This window comes from Odocoileus virginianus, chromosome 9, assembly GCF_023699985.2.
Source record: "Odocoileus virginianus isolate 20LAN1187 ecotype Illinois chromosome 9, Ovbor_1.2, whole genome shotgun sequence".
NCBI classification, from domain to species: Eukaryota; Metazoa; Chordata; class Mammalia; order Artiodactyla; family Cervidae; genus Odocoileus; species Odocoileus virginianus.
The window spans coordinates 44,568,221-44,586,991 of NC_069682.1; the positions used below are offsets into that span (position 1 = coordinate 44,568,221).

Here is an 18,771-nt window from a genome sequence, read left to right on the forward strand (position 1 = left end):
AGTTAGAAGAATGAAAGTAGCTTTGCATATACTCTGATAAGAAACATGTCTGTGCTTTACTGTTAAGTGATAGGAGCACGTTACCTGCTTATTTGTATGTGTGATGTGATCCTACTTTTTTCCAAAACCAGTATTTATATCTTTATGTGAGTATGCTTTCTCTTCTAATTTGTTCTGTACAGGTTGGACAAAATGTTTGGGAAGGGGAAAATAGACTCAAGTGATGCATAAGTGAAAAAAAGACAAAAAGATGCCTCAGATGAAAATTTAGAACTTTAAAACTTCTAGTGGGAAACAAAATGCTAATTTTCTAATATTTAGTAATAGCTACTTTTTCTTTTCTTTTTTTAAATCTTCTGGCTACATGTTGGATCTTACTAGGTCCCCAACCAGAAACTGAACCCTCAACCCTGCATTGGCAGGGTGGAGTCTTAACCACTGGACTGCCTGGGGAGTCCCAATAATAAATACTTTTATTGTAGAAATGGTACATAGTAACATACACAATTTTACTTTGAGATTCTGGGTATTTCTGTACTACCAGCACCAAAAAAGCCATCTTACTAGTGTTTCTTAGTATAATGACAAAGAAGATCAGAAAGATCCTATTGAACAAGGATCCAGGAGACTTAGATTCTGATTTTAGTGGTACCACTGGAATGTTAGTCAGATTCTTTAATCATTCTGGATTTCAGTTTGTTGGTCTCAAATAAAGGAGTTGTGTGATAGGTAGATTCAAAAATGATTAAGTAGGACACAGCACTTTTACTATAATGACTAATAGGCATATAGAGGTATATTTGAGAAAAAGTGGTATTTTTGCTTCTAAATGGGCATAGGTGCTTTTAGAGACTCGGTGTTTTGGTGAGACAAAAGATGTAAAGGATTAAGAATTTCTCAATCAGATAATCTTCAATGTATCATGAAGCATTCTAGCTTGTAATTTCAATGATCCTAAATCATCAGAAGTCATATAGAACATAAGAGAAGAATTTAGTTTTGATGGTGTGAGAAAAGGCATCCTTAACATATGGGTACATATAAGCCTGTGCACATGTGACCTGGTATGTCTCTGGAATTGGTGGGTACATTGAATCTAGAAGCTATTGCTTGTTTCCTTAACCTAAAGCTTCATTTTTTAAGTTCTACATGGAACTTGATTAGTAAAGAAGTGAATAAACAGCTTTCTAGGTTTTCTGTTCAATTCCAATCACTGTTTCTTCTTTCTTTCATACCTTTAGAATGGGGAGTGCCCTACTATCCAGATTTGATCTGGTCTTTATCCTGTTAGACACTCCAAATGAAGATCATGATCATTTACTCTCTGAACATGTGATTGCAATAAGGGCTGGAAAGCAGAGAGCTATTAGCAGTGCCACAGTAGCTCGTATGAATAGTCAGGATTCAAATACTTCTATACTTGAAGTGGTTTCTGATAAGCCACTATCAGAAAGACTAAAGGTAAGTTTCTTCTCTTTAATAATTTGGTTCAGTTTGAAAGTCAGAGTTCAGTGTGTTGCTTGTTGTAGAGCAGTAGTATGTAAACTTTCTTAGCAAATACCTTTTATATTATAATACTAGAGTTTATATAAAGTTCAATTGAAATAATCTAAGTCAGCTAGACCAAGAGCTAGAACTGCAGAGTTTGGTTTATTTGGAGAATATAATATTTATCTAAATATTAGAATATTTTAGAATATTATATTTATCTAAACAAGTTATTTTAGCAGAAAGATTTTATTTGCTACATATCCTTGTAATCTTGGGCCTCTTTAATCATGTTTTAGGTGGTTCCTGGAGAAACAATAGATCCAATTCCCCACCAGTTATTGAGAAAGTACATTGGCTACTCTCGGCAGTATGTCTATCCAAGGCTATCCACAGAAGCTGCTCAAATTCTTCAGGATTTTTACCTCGAGCTCCGGAAACAGAGCCAGCGGTTAAATAGCTCACCAATCACTACTAGGCAGCTGGAATCTTTGATTCGTCTAACAGAGGTTCATTTATTTTAAGTTCTTGCTCTTTTGGCTTAAAAAGGGGGTACTGGGTTATAAGATTTCTCTTAAATTTTCTGTGTAATTATTTGCTTTTCTTCCTATTGGGTAACATTAGAAATGGGTAGATAAAAAATTTTTTAAAGGTTATCGTAGAACTCAAAACCTATGGGATACAGCAAAAGCAGTTCTACGAGGGAAGTTTATAGCAATACAATCCTACCTCAAGAAACATGAAAAACATCAAATAGAGAACCTAACTTCACACCTAAAACAGTTGAAAAAGAAGAACAAAAAAGCCCCCAAAATTAGTAGAAGAAAAGAAGTCATAAAGATCAGAGCAGAAATAAATGAAAAAGAAATGAAAGAAACAATAGTAAAGATTAATAAGACTAAAAGCTAGAAATTGACAAGCCTTTAGTGAGACTCATCAAGAAAAAGAGAAGAATCAAATCAACAAAATTAGAAATGAAAAAGAGGTTAGAACAGACAATGCAGAAATACAAAGGATTATAAGAGACTATTATGAACAACTATATGGCAATAAAATGGATAACCTGGAAGAAATGGACAGATTCTTAGAAAAGTTCAATCTTCTAAGACTGAACCGGGAAGAAATACAAATTATGAACAACCCAATTACAAGCACTGAAAATTGAAGCTGTGATCAAACATCTCCCCCAAAACAAAAGCCAAGGACGAGATGGCTTCACAGGAGAATTCTGTCAAACATTTAGAGAAGAGCTAATGCCTATCCTTCTAAAATTCTTTCAAAAAATTGCAGAGGAAGGAACGCTTCCAAACTCATTCTACAAGGCCACCATCACCCTGATATCAAAACCAGACAAAGACAACACAAAAAAGAAAACTACAGGCCAATATCCCTGATGAACATAGATGCAAAAATCCTCAACAAGATTTTAGCAAACAGAATTCAGCAACACATCAAAACTTATACACCACGATCAAGTTCAGTTTATTCCAGGGATGCAAGGATTCTTCAATATATGCAAATCAATCAATGTGATATACCATATTAACAACTTGAAAGATAAAAACCATATGGTCATCTCAATAGATGCAGAAAAAGCCTTTGACAAAATTCAGCACCCATTTATGATTAAAACTCTTCAAAAAATGGGCATAGAAGGAACCTACCTCAACATAGTAAAGGCCATGTGTGATAAGCCTATGGCAAGCATTATTCTCAATGGTGAAAAACTGAAAGCATTACCCCTAAGATCAGAAATAAGAAAAGGGTGTCCACTTTCTTCACTATTATTCAACATAGTTCTGGAAGTCCTAGAAATAGCAATCAGAGAAGAAAAAGAAAGAAAAAGAATCTAGATCAGAAAAGAAGTAAAGCTCTCTCTGTTTGCAGATGACATGACACTGTACATAGAAAACCCTAAACATAGTATCAGAAAATTGCTAGAGCTAATCAGTGAATTTAGCAAAGTTGCAGGATACAAAATACACAGAAATCACTTGCATTTCTATATACTAACAATGAAAAATCAGAAAGAGCAATTAAGGAATCAATCCCATTCACCATTGCAACAAAAAGAATTAAATATCTAGGAATAAACTTACCTAAGTTAACAAAGAACTGTACACAGAAAATTATAAGACACTAGTGAAAGAAATCAAAGATGACATAAACAGATGGAGAGGTATTCCATGTTCCTGGGTAGGAAGAATCAATATTGTGAAAATGCCTAGATTACCAAATGCAATCTACAGATTCAGTGCCATCCCTATCAAATTACCAATGGCATTTTTCACAGAACTAGAACAAAAAATTTCGCAATTCATATGGAAACACAAAAGACCCAGAATAGCCAGGGCAGTCTTGAGAAAGAAGAATGAAGCTGGAGGAATCAACCTTCCTGACTTCAGATTATACTACAAAGCTACAGTCATCAAGCCAGTATTGTACTGGCACAAAAACAGAAATATAAACCAATGAAACAAGGTAGAAATACCAGAAATAAACCCATACACCTATAGGTATCTTATTTTTGACAATGGAGGCAAGAATATACAATGGGGCAAAGACAGCCTCTTCAGTAAATGATGCTGGGAAAACTGGACAGCTACATGTAAAAGAATGAAATTAGAACACTTCCTAACACCATACACAAAGATAAACTAAAAATGGATTAAAGACCTAAATGTAAGACCAGAAACTATAAAACTCTTAGAGGAAAACATAAAACACTTGATGACATAAAGCAAGATCCTCCATGACCTACCTCCGAGAGTAATGGAAATAAAAACAAAAGTAACCACGTAGGACCCGGTTAAACTTAAAAGCTTTTGCACAGCAAAGGAAACTATAAGCAGGGTGAAAAGACAAGCCTCAGAATGGGAGAAAATAAGAGCAAATAAAACAACTGACAAAGGATTAATTTCCAAAATATACAAGCAGCTCATACAACTTAATACCAGAAAAACAACCCAATCAAAAAGTTGGAAAAACACCTAAACAGACTTGTCTCCAAAGAAGACATACAGATGGCTAACGAACACATGAAAAGATGCTCAACATTGCTCATGATTAGAGAAATGCAAATCAAAACTACAATAAGATATCACCTCTCACTGGTCAGAATGGCCATCATCAAAATGTCTACAATAAATGCTGGAAAGGGTGTGGGGAAAAAGGAATGCTCTGGCACTGTTCAAGGAATGTAAATTGATACAGCCACTATGGAAGATGGTATGGAGATTCCTTAAAGAACTAGGGATAAAACCACCATATGACCTAGCAATCCCACTCCTAGGCATATACCCTGAGGAAACCAAAATTGAAAAAGACACATGTATCCCATTGTTCATTGCAACACTATTTACAATAGCTAGAACATGGAAGCAACCTAGATGTCTATCAACAGATGAATGGATAAAGAAGTTGTGCTACATATACACAATGGAATATTACTCAGCCATAAAAAGGAATGCATTTGAGTCAGTTCTAATGAGGTGGATGAACTTAGAACCTATTATACAGAGTGAAATAAGTCAGAAAGAAAAGGATAAATATTGTATTCTAAACTGTAGAAAATTCTGAAAGAGATGGGAATACCAGACCACCTGACCTACCTCTTGAGGAATCTGTATGCAGGTCAGGAAGCAACAGTTAGAACTGGACATGGAACAGACTGGTTCCACATAGGAAAAGGAGTACGTCAAGGCTGTATATTGTCATCCTACTTATTTAACTTATATGCAGAGTACATCATGAGAAATGCTGGGCTGGATGAAGCACAAGTTGGATTCAAGATTGCTGGGAGAAATGTCAATAACTTCAGATACGCAGATGACTCCACCCTTGTGGCAGAAAGTGAAGAAGAACTAAAGAGCCTTGTGATGAAAGTGAATGAGGAAAGTGAAAAAGTTGTCTTAAAACTCAACATTGAGAAAACTAAGATCATCGCATCTGGTCCCATCACTTCATGGCAAATAGATGGGGAAACATTGGCTGACTTTATTTTTTGGGGCTCCAAAGTCTGTAGATGGTGACTGCAACCATGAAATTAAAAGACACTTACTCCTTGGAAAGTTATGATCAACCTAGACCATATATTAAAAAGCAGAGGCATTACTTTGCCAACAAAGGTCCATCTAGTCAAGGCTATAGTCTTTCCAGTAGTCGTGTATGGATGTGAGAGTTGGACTATAAAGAGTTGATGTTTTTATACTGTGGTGTTGGAGAAGACTCTTGAGAGTCCCTTGGACTGCAAGGAGATCCAACCAGTCCATCCTAAAGGAGATCAATCCTGAGTGTTCATTGGAAGAACTGATGTTGAAGCTGATACTCCAATACTTTGGCCACCTGATGCAAAGAGCTGACTCATTTGAAAAGACCCTGATGCTGGGAAAGATTGAAGGCAGGAGGAGAAGGGGGTGACAAAGGATGAGATGGTTGATGGCATCTCCAACTCAGTGGGCATGAGTTTGGGTAAACTCCAGGAGTTAGTGATGGACAGGGTGGCCTGGCATGCTGTGGTCCATGGGGTTGCAAAGAGTTGCACACAACTGAGCAACTGAACTGAACTGAACACATATATATGGAATCTAGAAAAATGGTATTAGAGTTTATTAACAGGGCAGCAGTGGAAAAACAGACATAGAAAATAGACGTATGGACATGAGAGGGTAGGAGGGGATGAGATGAATGGAAAGAGTAACATGGAAACTTACCATATGTAAAATAGATAGCCAATGGGAGTTTGCTGTATGGCTCAGGAAACTCAAACATGGGCTCTGTATCAACCTAAAGGGGTGGGATGGGGAGGGAGATGGGAGGGAGTTTCAAAAGGGAGGAGATATATGTATACATATGGCTGATTCATGTTGAGGTTTGACAGAAAACAACAAAATTCCAGGAAGCAATTATCCTTCAGTTCAGTTCTGTCATTCAGTCGTGTCTGACTTTTTGCGACTGGTGGATTGCAGCACACCAGGCCTCACTGTCCATCACCAACTCCCAGAGTTTACTCAGACTCATGCCCATTGAGTTGGTGATGCCATTCAACCATCTCATCCTCTCTTGTCCCCTTCTTCTCCCGCCTTCAGTCTTTCCCAGCATCAAGGTCTTTTCAGATGAGTCAGCTCTTTACATCACGTGGCCAAAGGATTGGAGTTGCAGCTTCAACATCAGTCCTTCCAATGAATATTCAGGACTGATTTCCTTTAGGATAGACTGGTTGGATCTCCTTGCAGTCCAAGGGACTCTCAAGAGTCTTCTCCAACACCAAAATTTAAAAGCATCAATTCTTTGGCACTCAGCTTTCTTTATAGTCCAACTCTCACATCCATACGTGACTACTGGAAAAACCATAGCCTTGATTAGATGGACCTTTGTTGGCAAAGTAATGTCTCTGCTGTTTTGAATTATCCTTTGGTAAAATATAAATAAATTAAAAAAAAAAAAAAAAAGGTAGTCATAGGATTTCCCTGGCGGTCCAGTGGTTAAAACTCCCTGCTTCCAATGCAGGGGCACTGGTTTGATCCCTAGCTGGGGAACTAAGATCCTGCATGTCCCAAGGCAAGGTCTAAAAAGAAGGCTGTGGTACATTTAATATATCAAGCAATGTTTAGCCACTTTCTAAAAGCAGGACTAGTTACATACCATGTAATGGGGGTTTTTTTTTTTTTTTTGGTTTTTCCTTTAATGACACTCAGGGAACTCTTGAGGTTTGAAGATTTCTTAGGTTAAATAAGAATTTAGGTATTCAAAAATGAGCATATGGTAAGATGGAATGTGTCAAATATCTTAGTAGTATTTGATTTGATACATGACAGGTCTGTAAGTGCCTATTTTTCTAACAGCATTATATTTCTTCACAAGTATGGAATGCTAAGAGAACTCTGGCAGTTAAAATTAGCTGGGTTAGAGTTTGAGCTTTTTGCTTCTAGAATCTGATTAACTCATCTTTGTTGTTTTAACAAATTAATAGCTAGGCATGCTTTCCTGAAAGTAAAAGGCATAATCAAATCTTCTGGAATGAACATTCAGAAAGATGTGTTAATAGATAAAAATAGATTTTAAAATGAGTGATAATTGTCATATTCAAGCTTTTGATAATATTTTAAAATTCTGACTTTTTATATTGCAATCTCTCCTTCTAAAAGTTTTTGTGTAAAATTAATAAATGAAATAAGCTTATATATACTCTACTTTCTCAGTGTTAAATATATTTATCTTTTGTTATCTGAAGATGGTTGTTTTCTTTTAAAGGCACGAGCAAGGTTGGAATTGAGAGAGGAAGCAACTAAACAAGATGCTGAGGACATAGTTGAAATCATGAAATACAGGTAAGAATACATTTTAAATGCTGTTTTAAATGAAATAAAACATTCATCAAATGAAATAAAACGGTGATCATTCTGTCTCAATTTATATATTTAGTTAGGCCAAGCAAAATTATTTTTAGTTAACACATTTGATCACTTATTTTCCTCAGAACAAATTATACTTTTCTGACTTAAAATATTCCTGTGTAAATAATAGTTACATGTGAAAAAAATGTTTTTTGAATGGGTAATTTTAAAATCGGGTCATTTTTTAATATTTATTTGGCTGCCTTGGGTCTTAGTTACAGCATGTGGGATCTTTGTTGCAGCCCACAGACTCCCTACAGGCTTGGTTACCCTGAGGCATGTGGGATCTCAGTTCCCAGACCAGGTATTGAACCCGCGTCCCCTGCATTGCATAGCGGATTCTTGAGCACTGGACCACCAGGGAAGTCCCTGAATGATTATTGATACATTCACATAGTTCTAAAATGAATTTAAAAAAACACATACTTTGAGAAGGCTTGCCCCATCCTATTTACCGTCCACCCTTCCTCTTTACCAGGACACCCATTACTTTCTTATAAATAGCATATGACTTACACTGTTGTTCTGTACTTTATATATCAAAATGATTACCACACTGCACATGTCCATCACCACACAGTTACAGTTTATTTTCTTGTGATAAGAACTTTAAAGATCTCCTCTCTAGCAACTTTCAAATATATAATACAGTATTACTAACTAGTCACCATGCTTACATTACTTAAATTTATAACTGGAAGTTTGCACCTTTTGACCTCCCTTCACCCATTTTACCCACCCCACCCTTTATTATCCCCTTCCCTGCCCCCCCAGCCTCTAGCAACTGCCAATCCATTCTCTTATATCTTTTTGTTTTTTTAGTTTGACAGTATATCTAGGGATCTTTCCTTATTAGGACATATAGTTTTTTTTTTACAGCTACATAGTATTCTATTGTTTAGATATACTGTGATATACTATAGTTTATTTAATCAGTCTCCCATTGCTAGACACGTGAATATTTTCCATCTTTTGCTATTGCAAACAGTGCTACAATGAGTAATCTCTGTGAGATACTACATGTGTTATAAGTATATTCTAAGAAATGATATTTCTGGGTTCAAGGATCAATAAATGCATTAGGATTTGACAAATATTGCTAATATGTGACTTTTGCATTTTATATCATTTGGTAGATCATAGTTCTTAGGAGACAGAAAAGAAAAAATCTGTATTTTAACTGATGATACATGACTACCTTAGACATGCAGTTTTTGAAAAAATCAATTAACTTAGAAGAACACATCAAATGGTAAACTGCTTGTGGTCATGGATGCCTTTTTTTTTTTGCTTCTTGTGTTTTTTGGTTTCCTGTTTGCACATGTTAACTTTTAAGAAGTGACATATGAGAACACATCTTATTCTGATTATTTTAGATAGGCGTTTCAGTTAAAAAAATTTTTTTAATAGGTTTACACATTCATATACCTCAAAATTCCAAAGTTCAAACAGTATTTGATGGTAAAAGTTTCTTCATATACTGTTAACTAGCTCCCTTGTTCTTCCTCTTCCTAGTGACAAATCAATTTTTGTGTGATTTCAGATATAAAATATACATTACAACTCCATATTTGTATATTCTTTTCCCCCTTTTATAGACAAAAGGTAGCATACACATTCTATACCTCAGTTTTTTCACTAAGAAAATGATCTTGAAATCATTCCATGTCAGTGCCTAAAGAGTATCTTTATTTTTCACAACTGTAGTGTTTCATTGTGTGGATTTATCATAATTTAGAAATTAGTTCTTTTTAATATGCACAGTACTTAAAATATAAATCTGTTAGGAATCTGAGGATCTAAAAATACTAATTTAAAGACAAAATTATTTTGTTAAGTAATTTTTTTTTTTCCCCTAAGAGCTACTGTCTGGGCTTGCTTGGAGTCAGAACCAATCGTTTCTCTTTAGCTCTAAGTAAAAGTGGTACAGCATTGCTGCCAGAGTGTGGGCTTTAAAATCTGACCTGGAGCTGCCATGGACAGGGAAGAATGCCATGGATGGACAGGGAAGCCTGGCGTGCCGCAGTCCATGGGGTCACAAAGAGTCAGACATGACTGAGCGACTGAACTGAACTGGAGCTGCCATGGCAAGTTACACTCTGCTTTTCAGTCTCCTTTTGTGTAGAACTCAGCACAAAGGATTGTGCCCTGAGATATCATGCACTAAGGCAAAGTGACAAATGTGATTCTGACACATTAGTGGACACTCAGTAAACACTATCAATATTGCCAGCTTTGATGATATGATGATGAGACTGTGCAGATAACTTTTACTGTGACTCATCACACACATTGAAGGTTTCAAAAACTGGCAGATATCATGTCACAGATCAGAAGTTTCCAAAATTGCCCCTTTCAAAGAATTTCTTCATTCTGACCTTTAGAGCTCTCCATATATACATTGTTCAGTAGCTCTGAGCTTCAGATCCTTTTATCCCTGTCTTTATAGGGAGAGATTTACCTAGTTGTTTCTTCATCCCCGGGCTGTTACTGACTTGTCCCCAGAGGACACCCTGTTCCCTCTACTGCCTCTGGAAGCATGCTGTATGGGTAGAAGGGCACCCATGCTATCTCCCAAAGGTCTAAGCATTAAGTTGCAACTTGTTTCTTGCCCTTTTAGGTAATCTGTGCAAGAAGCAGAACTTTTCTTCTTAAATCAACATGTCAGAATTTGTTAGCAAGTGAGGTTACACTTATAGTTTTTGAAGCTTTAAGGACTCTTGAATTGGTAGCTCTTTATTTTTTACTGCTAGCACAGGAACAGCTGTCTCATAATGAGTAAAATTACTAACAATTAATGACTACCAATCCTTTCAACCAGGACCCAGGGAAGGGAGCAGTGATCCCCACAAGAGACTGAGCCAGACCTGCCTCTGAGTGTTTGAGGGTCTCTGTGGAGGCATGGGTGAACAGTGGCCTGCCATGGGGACAGGGGCACTGGCAGCAGGAGTCCTGGGAGGTGTGACATGTGTCATAAGTCCTCTTGGAGGAGGTAGTTGCCATTAGCCCCACCATATAACCTCTGGGTGGGTGATCACGAAACTGGAGAACAATTATACTGAAGAACTTGCACTATTGTTAAAGTGCTAGGCTCCACAACAGACTTCCCAACCTGAGGATACAGCAAAGGGACTGAGAATCCCCAGGGAATCTGACTTTGAAGGTCAGTGGGATTTGATTACCAAACCTCCACAGGACTGGAGAAACAGAGACTCTTGGAGGGCACAAACAAAATCTTGTGCACACCAGGTTCCAGGAGAAAGGAGCAGGGACACCACAAAAGGCTGAGCCAGCCTTGCCTGTGAGTGTTTGGGAGTCTCTGGCAGAGGTGTGGGTTCACAGTGGCCTGCTGCACTTTCAGGGACACTGGCAGCAGCAGTTCTGGGAGGTGCAGAACGCTGGCATAAATCCTTCTGGAGGAGTTCTGCCATTACCCCTGCCATAGTTTGGCTGCAGGCCAAACTACAGGGAGGGAGCACCCATCAGCAGAAAACTGGATTCAAGACTGACTGAGTGCTCGCTTCGACAGCACATATACTAAAATTGGAACAATACAGAGAAGATTAGCATGGCCCCTGCGCAAGGATGACATGCAAATTCGTGAAGCAGTCCATATTTTTTAACCCTATATGCAAAACAGAAAAAGAGACACAGATGTACAGAACAGACTTTTGGACTCTGTGGGAGAAGGCGAGGGTGGGATGTTTCAAGAGAGCAGCATCGAAACATGTGTGTTATCTAGGGTGAAACAGATCACCAGCCCAGGTTGGATGCATGAGACAAGTACTCGGGCCTGGTGCACTGGGAAAACCCAGAGGGAGCGGGTAGAGAGGGAGGTGGGAGGGGGGATTGGGATAGGGAATACATGTAAATCCATGGCTAATTCAAGTCAATGTATGACAAAAACCACTACAATATTGTAAAGTAATTAGCCTCCAACTAATAAAAATAAATGAAAAAAAAAACAAGTTACCCCCCCCCCCCAAAAAAAAGACTGAGCATGGCCATGCCCACCAGAAGAAGACCCAGTTTTCCCCACAGTCAGCCCCTCTTATCAGGAAGCTTGCACAAGTCTCCTGTTCTCATTCATTAGAGGGCAGACAGAATGAACACCACAGTCACAGAAAAACTACCAAAATGAGCACATTGATCACAGCTTTGTGTAACTCCAAGAAACTATGAGCCATGCCATGTTGGGACACCCAAGATGGCTACGTCATGGTGGAGACTCTGACAAAACTTGGTCCGCCAGAGAAAGGAATGACAAACCACTTCAGCATTCTTGTCTTGAGAATCCCGTGAACATTATGAAAAAGCAAAAAGATATGATACAGAAAGATGAATCCCCCAGGTCATTCTGTGTGAGCAAGTCGCTTCAGTCCTGTTAGACTCTTTGCAACCCTATGTACTGTAGCCCAACAGGCACCTCTGTCCATGGGATTCTCCATGCAAGAATACTGGAGTGGGTTGCCATTTCCTGCTGTAGGGGAGTTTCCTGACCCAGGGATCAACCCACATCTCATGTCTCCTGCACTGGCAGGTAGGTTCTTTGCCAGTAGCGCGACCTGGGAAGCCCAGGTGGTTAGGTGTCCAATATGCTACTGGAGAATAGTGGAGAAATAGCTCCAGAAGGAATGAAGAGGCTGAGCCAAAGCGGAAATGACACCCAGTTGTGGATGTGTCTGGTGGTGAAAGTAAAGTCCAGGGCTGTAAAGAATAGTATTGCATAGGAACCTGGAATGTTAGGTCATGATCAGGGTAAATTGAAAGTGGTCAAACAGGAGATGGCAAGAATGAATATCAACATCTTAGGAATTGGTGAACTAAAAAGGATGGGAACGGGCGAATTTAATTCAGACAATCATATGTACTACTGTGGGCAAGAATCCCTTAGAAGAAATGGAGTAGCCCTCACAGTCAAAAAAAGAATCTGAAATGTAGTACTTGGGGGTGCAGTCTCATAAACAACAGAATGATCTCAGTGTTCTTCCAAGGCAAACCATTCAACATCACAGTAATCCAAGTCTATGCCCCAACAATTAATGCCAAAGAAGTTGAATGGTTCCATGAAGACCTTCTAGAATGAACACCAAAAAAAGGATGTTCTTATCATCTTAGGGAGTTAGAATGCAAAAGTGGGAAGTCAGTAGATACGTGGAAAACAGGCAAGTTTGGCCTTGGAGTACAGAATGAAGCAGCGCAAAGACTAACGAGTTTTGCCAAGAGAATGCGCTGCACTGGGCATAGCAAACACCCTCTTGCAACAACACAAGAGATCACTCTGTATGTGGATGTCACCAGATGGTCAATACTGAAATCCGATTGATTATATTCTTTGCAGCCAAAGATGGAGAAGCTCTATACAGTCGGCAAAAACAAGACCTGGAGCTGACTGTGGCTCAGATCATGAACTCCTTATTGCCAAATTCAGACTTAAATTGAAGAAAATAGGGAAAAACACTAGACCATTCAGGTATAGCCTAAATCAAATCCCTTATGATTTTAAGTGGAAGTGACAAATGGATTCGAGGGATTAGATTTGACAGAGTTCCTGAAGAACTATGGATGGAGGTTTGTAACATTGTATAGGAGGCAGTGATCAAAACCATCCCCAAGAAGAAAAATTGCAAAAAGGCAAAATGGTTGTCTGAGAAAGCCTTACAAATAGTTGAGAAAAGAAGACATGCAAAAGGCAAAGGAGAAAAGGAAAGATATATCCATCTGAATGCAGAGTTCCAAAGAATACCAAGGAGAGATAAGAAAGCCTTCCTCAGTAATCAATGCAAAGAAATAGAGGAAAACAAAAGAATGGGAAAGACTAGAGATCTCTTCAAGAAAATTAGAGATTCCAAGGGAACATTTCATGCAAAGATGGGCACAATAAAGGACAGAAATGGTATGGACCTAACAAAAGCAGAAGATATTAAGAAGAGATGGCAAGAATACACAGACGAACTACATAAAAAAAGATCTTAATGGCCCAGATAACCATGATGGTGTGATCACTCACCTAGAGCCAGACTTTCTGGAGTGCGAAGTCAAGTGGGCCTTAGGAAGCATCACTATGAACAAAGCTAGTGGAGATGATGGAATTCCAGCTGAACTATTTCAAATCCTGAAAGATGATGTTGTGAAAGTGCTGCACTCAATATGCCAGTAAATTTGGAAAACTCAGCAGTGGCCACAAGACTGAGCGACTAAACAACAACCAGTTGCTAACTTTTACCCTCTATATCTTAATATCTTACTGGTTGAGCATCACACATTGCTTGAACTATCAATTTTCTCTTTTACATGCCTCAGAAATAGGTCTTAAAGGGTCTTGTGGTAAAAATTACCAAACTTGCTTCTTTGTGCTGGAGAACCTCCAGTTGCTATTTATAAGCAACCTTATAAATACTAGAATTACTAGACTTCCTCATACAGCATGTTGCCAGGACTCACTATAGTGAGCAGCATATGAAGTAAAGGAATGGCTACAAAAACCAGTTACCCACCTGACTTCTAGTGGGATGAGACCAATAGCAAACTGAGAATCTGACCTAACAGAGATCCAAAGTAAGTCACTGAAACCAACCAAAATTATAGAAATCTTGTTTTTTAAACTTTTTTCCTAATTAAAAACAGGGACCAACAATAGAGACTTATTGTTCAATGACAGGAAGGTGCTTCTTTGCTCACAATCTCGAGTGCATGTATCATCCTTTTTCATTCTCTTAAGGCCAGTGTATCCTGGCCTTAAGCTCTCCACCTTTGGCAGTGGACCCAGATTGCCACTCCTGGTTTTCTTTTCTTTTTATTGAACTCTTGCCCTTTCTTTGGGTCTTCTAGTGCCTGGTTCTGCTAAAGAATGTCATGTGCTCTACATCATAGACTGCTGGCAAATCAAGGGTCAGACTACCTGGGCAACTTTCCTTCACCTGTAACATTTGTTTTCTGAGGCTTTACCCTTCATCGGTTTCCCTAGACCTCAGACCCCAGACTGCCTCAAGTAGCCACTCTGGTGTTTCTCTACAGTAAATCCATGGTTCTGTGGATGCCATGGATTAGTTCTCATATCTGAGCATTATACTTAAATTTTAATTGCCTTTTCAATAAAAATGCTATAGTTCTCATTTATGAATAGTTCTACATGTCTGAATACTCATGTCAAACAATGTTTGCATGTGCTTTTCCTTATGGAAATTGTATTTGTTTCTACTTCTCAAAGTTGCCTTGATGATAAAACTAATTAACTTCAGACTGTCAGTTTTCTTCTGGGATCCTGAAAAAAAGAGGTCTCATGATTAAGTGTAAATAGCACCCACATCCGATTACTAGTTTGTGTCCCTGAATTGCCTGAATGTTTACCAACTTTTATAAAAATGTTCAGAGAAAAAAGGAGGCTAGCTTGATTCCAAGGGAGAAGGAAATGGCAACCCACTCCAGGACTCTTGCCTAGAAAATTCCACGGATGGAGGAGCCTGGTGGGCTACAGTCCATGGGGCTGCAGAGTCTAACACAAAACTGAGCGACTTCACTTTCTTCTTTCTTTCATTGATTTCAAGTGATTGATATTACCTAGCATTATTTCCATGGTAGAGATCAAGACCCAATTAAACACAACTGAGACTAGACTGGGAATTATCTGCTTTGTTATACTTAACATGCTTTCTGTCCTTCGTCTAAACTCTGAGAGAAGAGAGTTATCTGTCAGATTTACCACTGTACTCCCAGGGCCCAGACTCACGCCTCGCACACAGTAGGCTCTCAGTAAATATACTACATTGATTGTTAGGTTGATTTTAGTAATCATTTTTCATTCATTAAATCTTCCATTTCAGAGTTTCTGTCTCTTTAGCTTTTTTTTTTCCTTTATTTTTATTAGTTGGAGGCTAATTACTTTACAGTATTGTAGTGGTTTTTGCCATACATTGACATGAATCAGCCATGGATTTACATGTTCCCCATCCTGAACCCCCTCTCCCACCTCCCTCGCCATCCCATCCCTCTGGGTCATCCCAGTGCACCAGCCCCGAGCACTTGTCTCATGCATCCAACCTGGACTGGTGATCTGTTTCACACTTGATAATATACATGTTTTGATGCTGTTCTCTCAGATCATCCCACCCTAGCCTTCTTCCAGAGTCCAAAAGTCTGTTCTATACATCTATGTTTCTTTTTCTGTCTTGCATATAGGGTTATCATTACCATCTTTCTAAATTCCATATATATGTGTTAGTATACTATATTGGTGTTTATCTTTGTGTCTTTAGCTTTGAATATTTGTCCTTAACATGGTTTTGAACCTGTTAAATTATATTTTAACTAGGAAGCAGAAGCCTAAATAAGAAAAATCTAAATTAGTGACAGTACATTATAGAGCACATAGGGCAACAGTTCATATAAGCGCTCTCTGGAAATATACTAGGAAGTAGAAGAAAACAGAGACACCTTCAGAGGTTGAGAGATCATTGTGAGCTACTTCTGTGTAAGGAAAGTAACTCAAATATTTTACATACTTTTCTTCAAATCTGAAGCAGTGTAGCCAGACTCAGATCCCAGATATGACACTAATTAGCTTTGTAACCTTTGGCGAGTCACTTAACAAGACTTTGTATCTTCATCTGTAAAACGGAAATAAGAATAATCCCCAAGTAATAGGATTGCTGGAAGGGCTAAATTGGATAGCACATGGTTCAGTTCAGTTCAGTTCATTCGCTCAGTCATGTCCGACTCTATGTGACCCCATGGACTGCAGCACTCTAGGGTTCCCTGTCCTTCACCATCTCCCGGAGCTTGCTCAGACTCATGTCCATTGAGTCTTAGTAATGCCATCCAACCATCTTGTCTTCTGTTGTCCCTTTCTCTTCCTGCCTTCAGTCTTTTCCAGGATCAGGGTCTTTTCCAGTGAGTTGGCTCTTCTTATCAGGTGGCCAAAGTATTGGAGCTTCAGTTTCAGCATTAGTCCTTCCAATGAATATTCAGGGTTGATTTCCTTTAGGATTGACTGGTTTGATGCAAGGAGATCAAACCAGTGCATGGTAAATAAATATAATTACGGTAAATACTAGCTATTATAATTGACATAGTAGCCTAAAGCATTTGTGACGACTGTTCTATGAGAAATAAAAATATGGTAAATTATATGGTGTGGGCTTCCCTGGTGGCTCAGTGGTAAAGAGTTTACCTGCCAATGAAGGGAAGATCTCCTGGAGAAGGAAATGGCAACTATAGTATTCTCTCCTGGGAAATCACACGTACAGAGGAGCCTGGCAGGCTGCAGTCCATGGGGTCGCAAGAGTCGGACATGACTTAGTGATTAAACAACAACAAATAATAATATGGTAAAGTAGTTAATTATAAAAAAAATTACGCTACATTTCTAGGGAATACACATACCCATCTAATTGTTTTATTAGTTACTACAGTCTTATTTGGGTGACTCATTCCTGTATGTACAGCTTATTCTCTTTCATGAGGGCTCTTATCTGTTCAGGGAACAAAATGAAGATGTGTTTTTAATAACCCTTTAAACGCATTCCTGTGAGCTCCTTAAGGGCAGGAATTGCACCTGTTTTGTTCCACCACGAGAAGCCTACTGTCTAGTGACCAATTCATATTTGATTAATTAACTCATTAAATAACATCTTTGCCTCTGAGCCTGGCTGTGAGATTATATATAAACCGAGAATTAAGGCAGGCAATCAGCAACAGGGCTGGACTAGAGAGGATGGCTAATTTCTAACTGGTACTTTCAGACTTCTGGCTAAGATTCACTATGAATTATGTATTTCTTTCCTGATGATATTGTGAAAATCAGAAGAAAACAGCAAGAGCTGGAGAAATAGGTGTATCCTTTAATATCTAACCATCATTACTGTAACTCAGCAGAAGCTTTCTACTTCATTCCCAGAGTATTTTCCAACACATTTTATTTGCCAGATGCTACCCTAGGAAATGGGAAGACATCTTTACCAAGGAAAGCCTAAATTTAGTATGTTTAGAATTTCTTTTTTTCATGAATCAAAGAGAATGTTCCAAGTATTTATATTGTAGTCTGTCAACTTTGTATTTTTATGCAAAAATACATTTGTATTTCTGTTTGTAAATATAGGGAGTTTCTTAAAAAGTGGTAACTATGTCCAAAATATTTTTATCCCCGAATAATCCATAAATAGTTAATTCACAATCACCACTCAGTAAATACACGTTTAAATCTTTATTACCTGATCCTCCGGGCTGCTTCCACATTTTTCTTTTTATAACTGGACAAAAATTTCTATAGCTGAAACACATTGGATAACTGTTTTTCTTTCCTTCCCTAAGCATGTTAGGAACTTACTCTGATGAATTTGGGAACCTAGATTTTGAACGATCCCAGCATGGTTCTGGAATGAGCAACAGATCAGCAGCAAAAAGATTTATTTCTGCTCTCAACAATACTGCTGAAAGAACTTACAATAATTTATTTCAGTTTCATCAACTTCAGCAGATTGCCAAAGAGTTAAATATTCAGGTATGATAAATAATTAGTAAATCTTTTTATAATAATTTCAGGATGGCTTTATTAATATAGAACTTTTGAATGTCAAAAGATTTAGACTAAAATCATGGAATATGCTGTTTTGGAGTATTTAAAACACATGCTTGTTTTTTAAGATATAAAATTAGTTGCTCAGAACTTTAAAAAAACAGTTTTTATTTAAAATTCAAACTTCTTTTCAAAAGAGTTTTCAGCATCTTGATGGGAGAAACATCATAGCAAGTTTCCATGTTATTCTGACTGTCTCTGAGGGCAAGTCATCTTACGCATCATTGAACTTCAGTTTTCTCATTTGTTAAATGGACATGATTCAACTTGCTCTAACTACTTTAAAGTCTTAGTGAAAATGGGGGCAATAGCACT

The 18,771-nt window shown here is 38.0% G+C and overlaps 1 protein-coding gene, 1 long non-coding RNA gene and 1 other non-coding gene across 4 annotated transcripts in view; 2 read left to right on the forward strand and 1 right to left on the reverse strand.

The window, feature by feature from the left end:
* MCM8 (minichromosome maintenance 8 homologous recombination repair factor) overlaps positions 1-18,771 on the forward strand; it is a 50,762-nt gene that overhangs the window by 31,402 nt on the left and 589 nt on the right. The window contains exons 15-18 of the mRNA XM_020914473.2: positions 1,242-1,461; positions 1,788-1,997; positions 7,741-7,817; positions 18,192-18,381. Of these exons, the coding sequence (XP_020770132.2) occupies positions 1,242-1,461; positions 1,788-1,997; positions 7,741-7,817; positions 18,192-18,381 (697 nt within the window). The remainder of the gene's footprint in view (positions 1-1,241; positions 1,462-1,787; positions 1,998-7,740; positions 7,818-18,191; positions 18,382-18,771) is intronic.
* The window catches only part of LOC110151231 (uncharacterized), a 50,778-nt gene that overhangs the window by 4,957 nt on the left and 27,050 nt on the right, over positions 1-18,771 (reverse strand). The gene's annotated exons all lie outside the window — the stretch shown is intronic.
* On the forward strand, positions 11,397-11,503 carry LOC139036886 (U6 spliceosomal RNA). Its single transcript, XR_011489740.1, has one exon. It is a non-coding gene; the product is annotated as a U6 spliceosomal RNA (small nuclear RNA).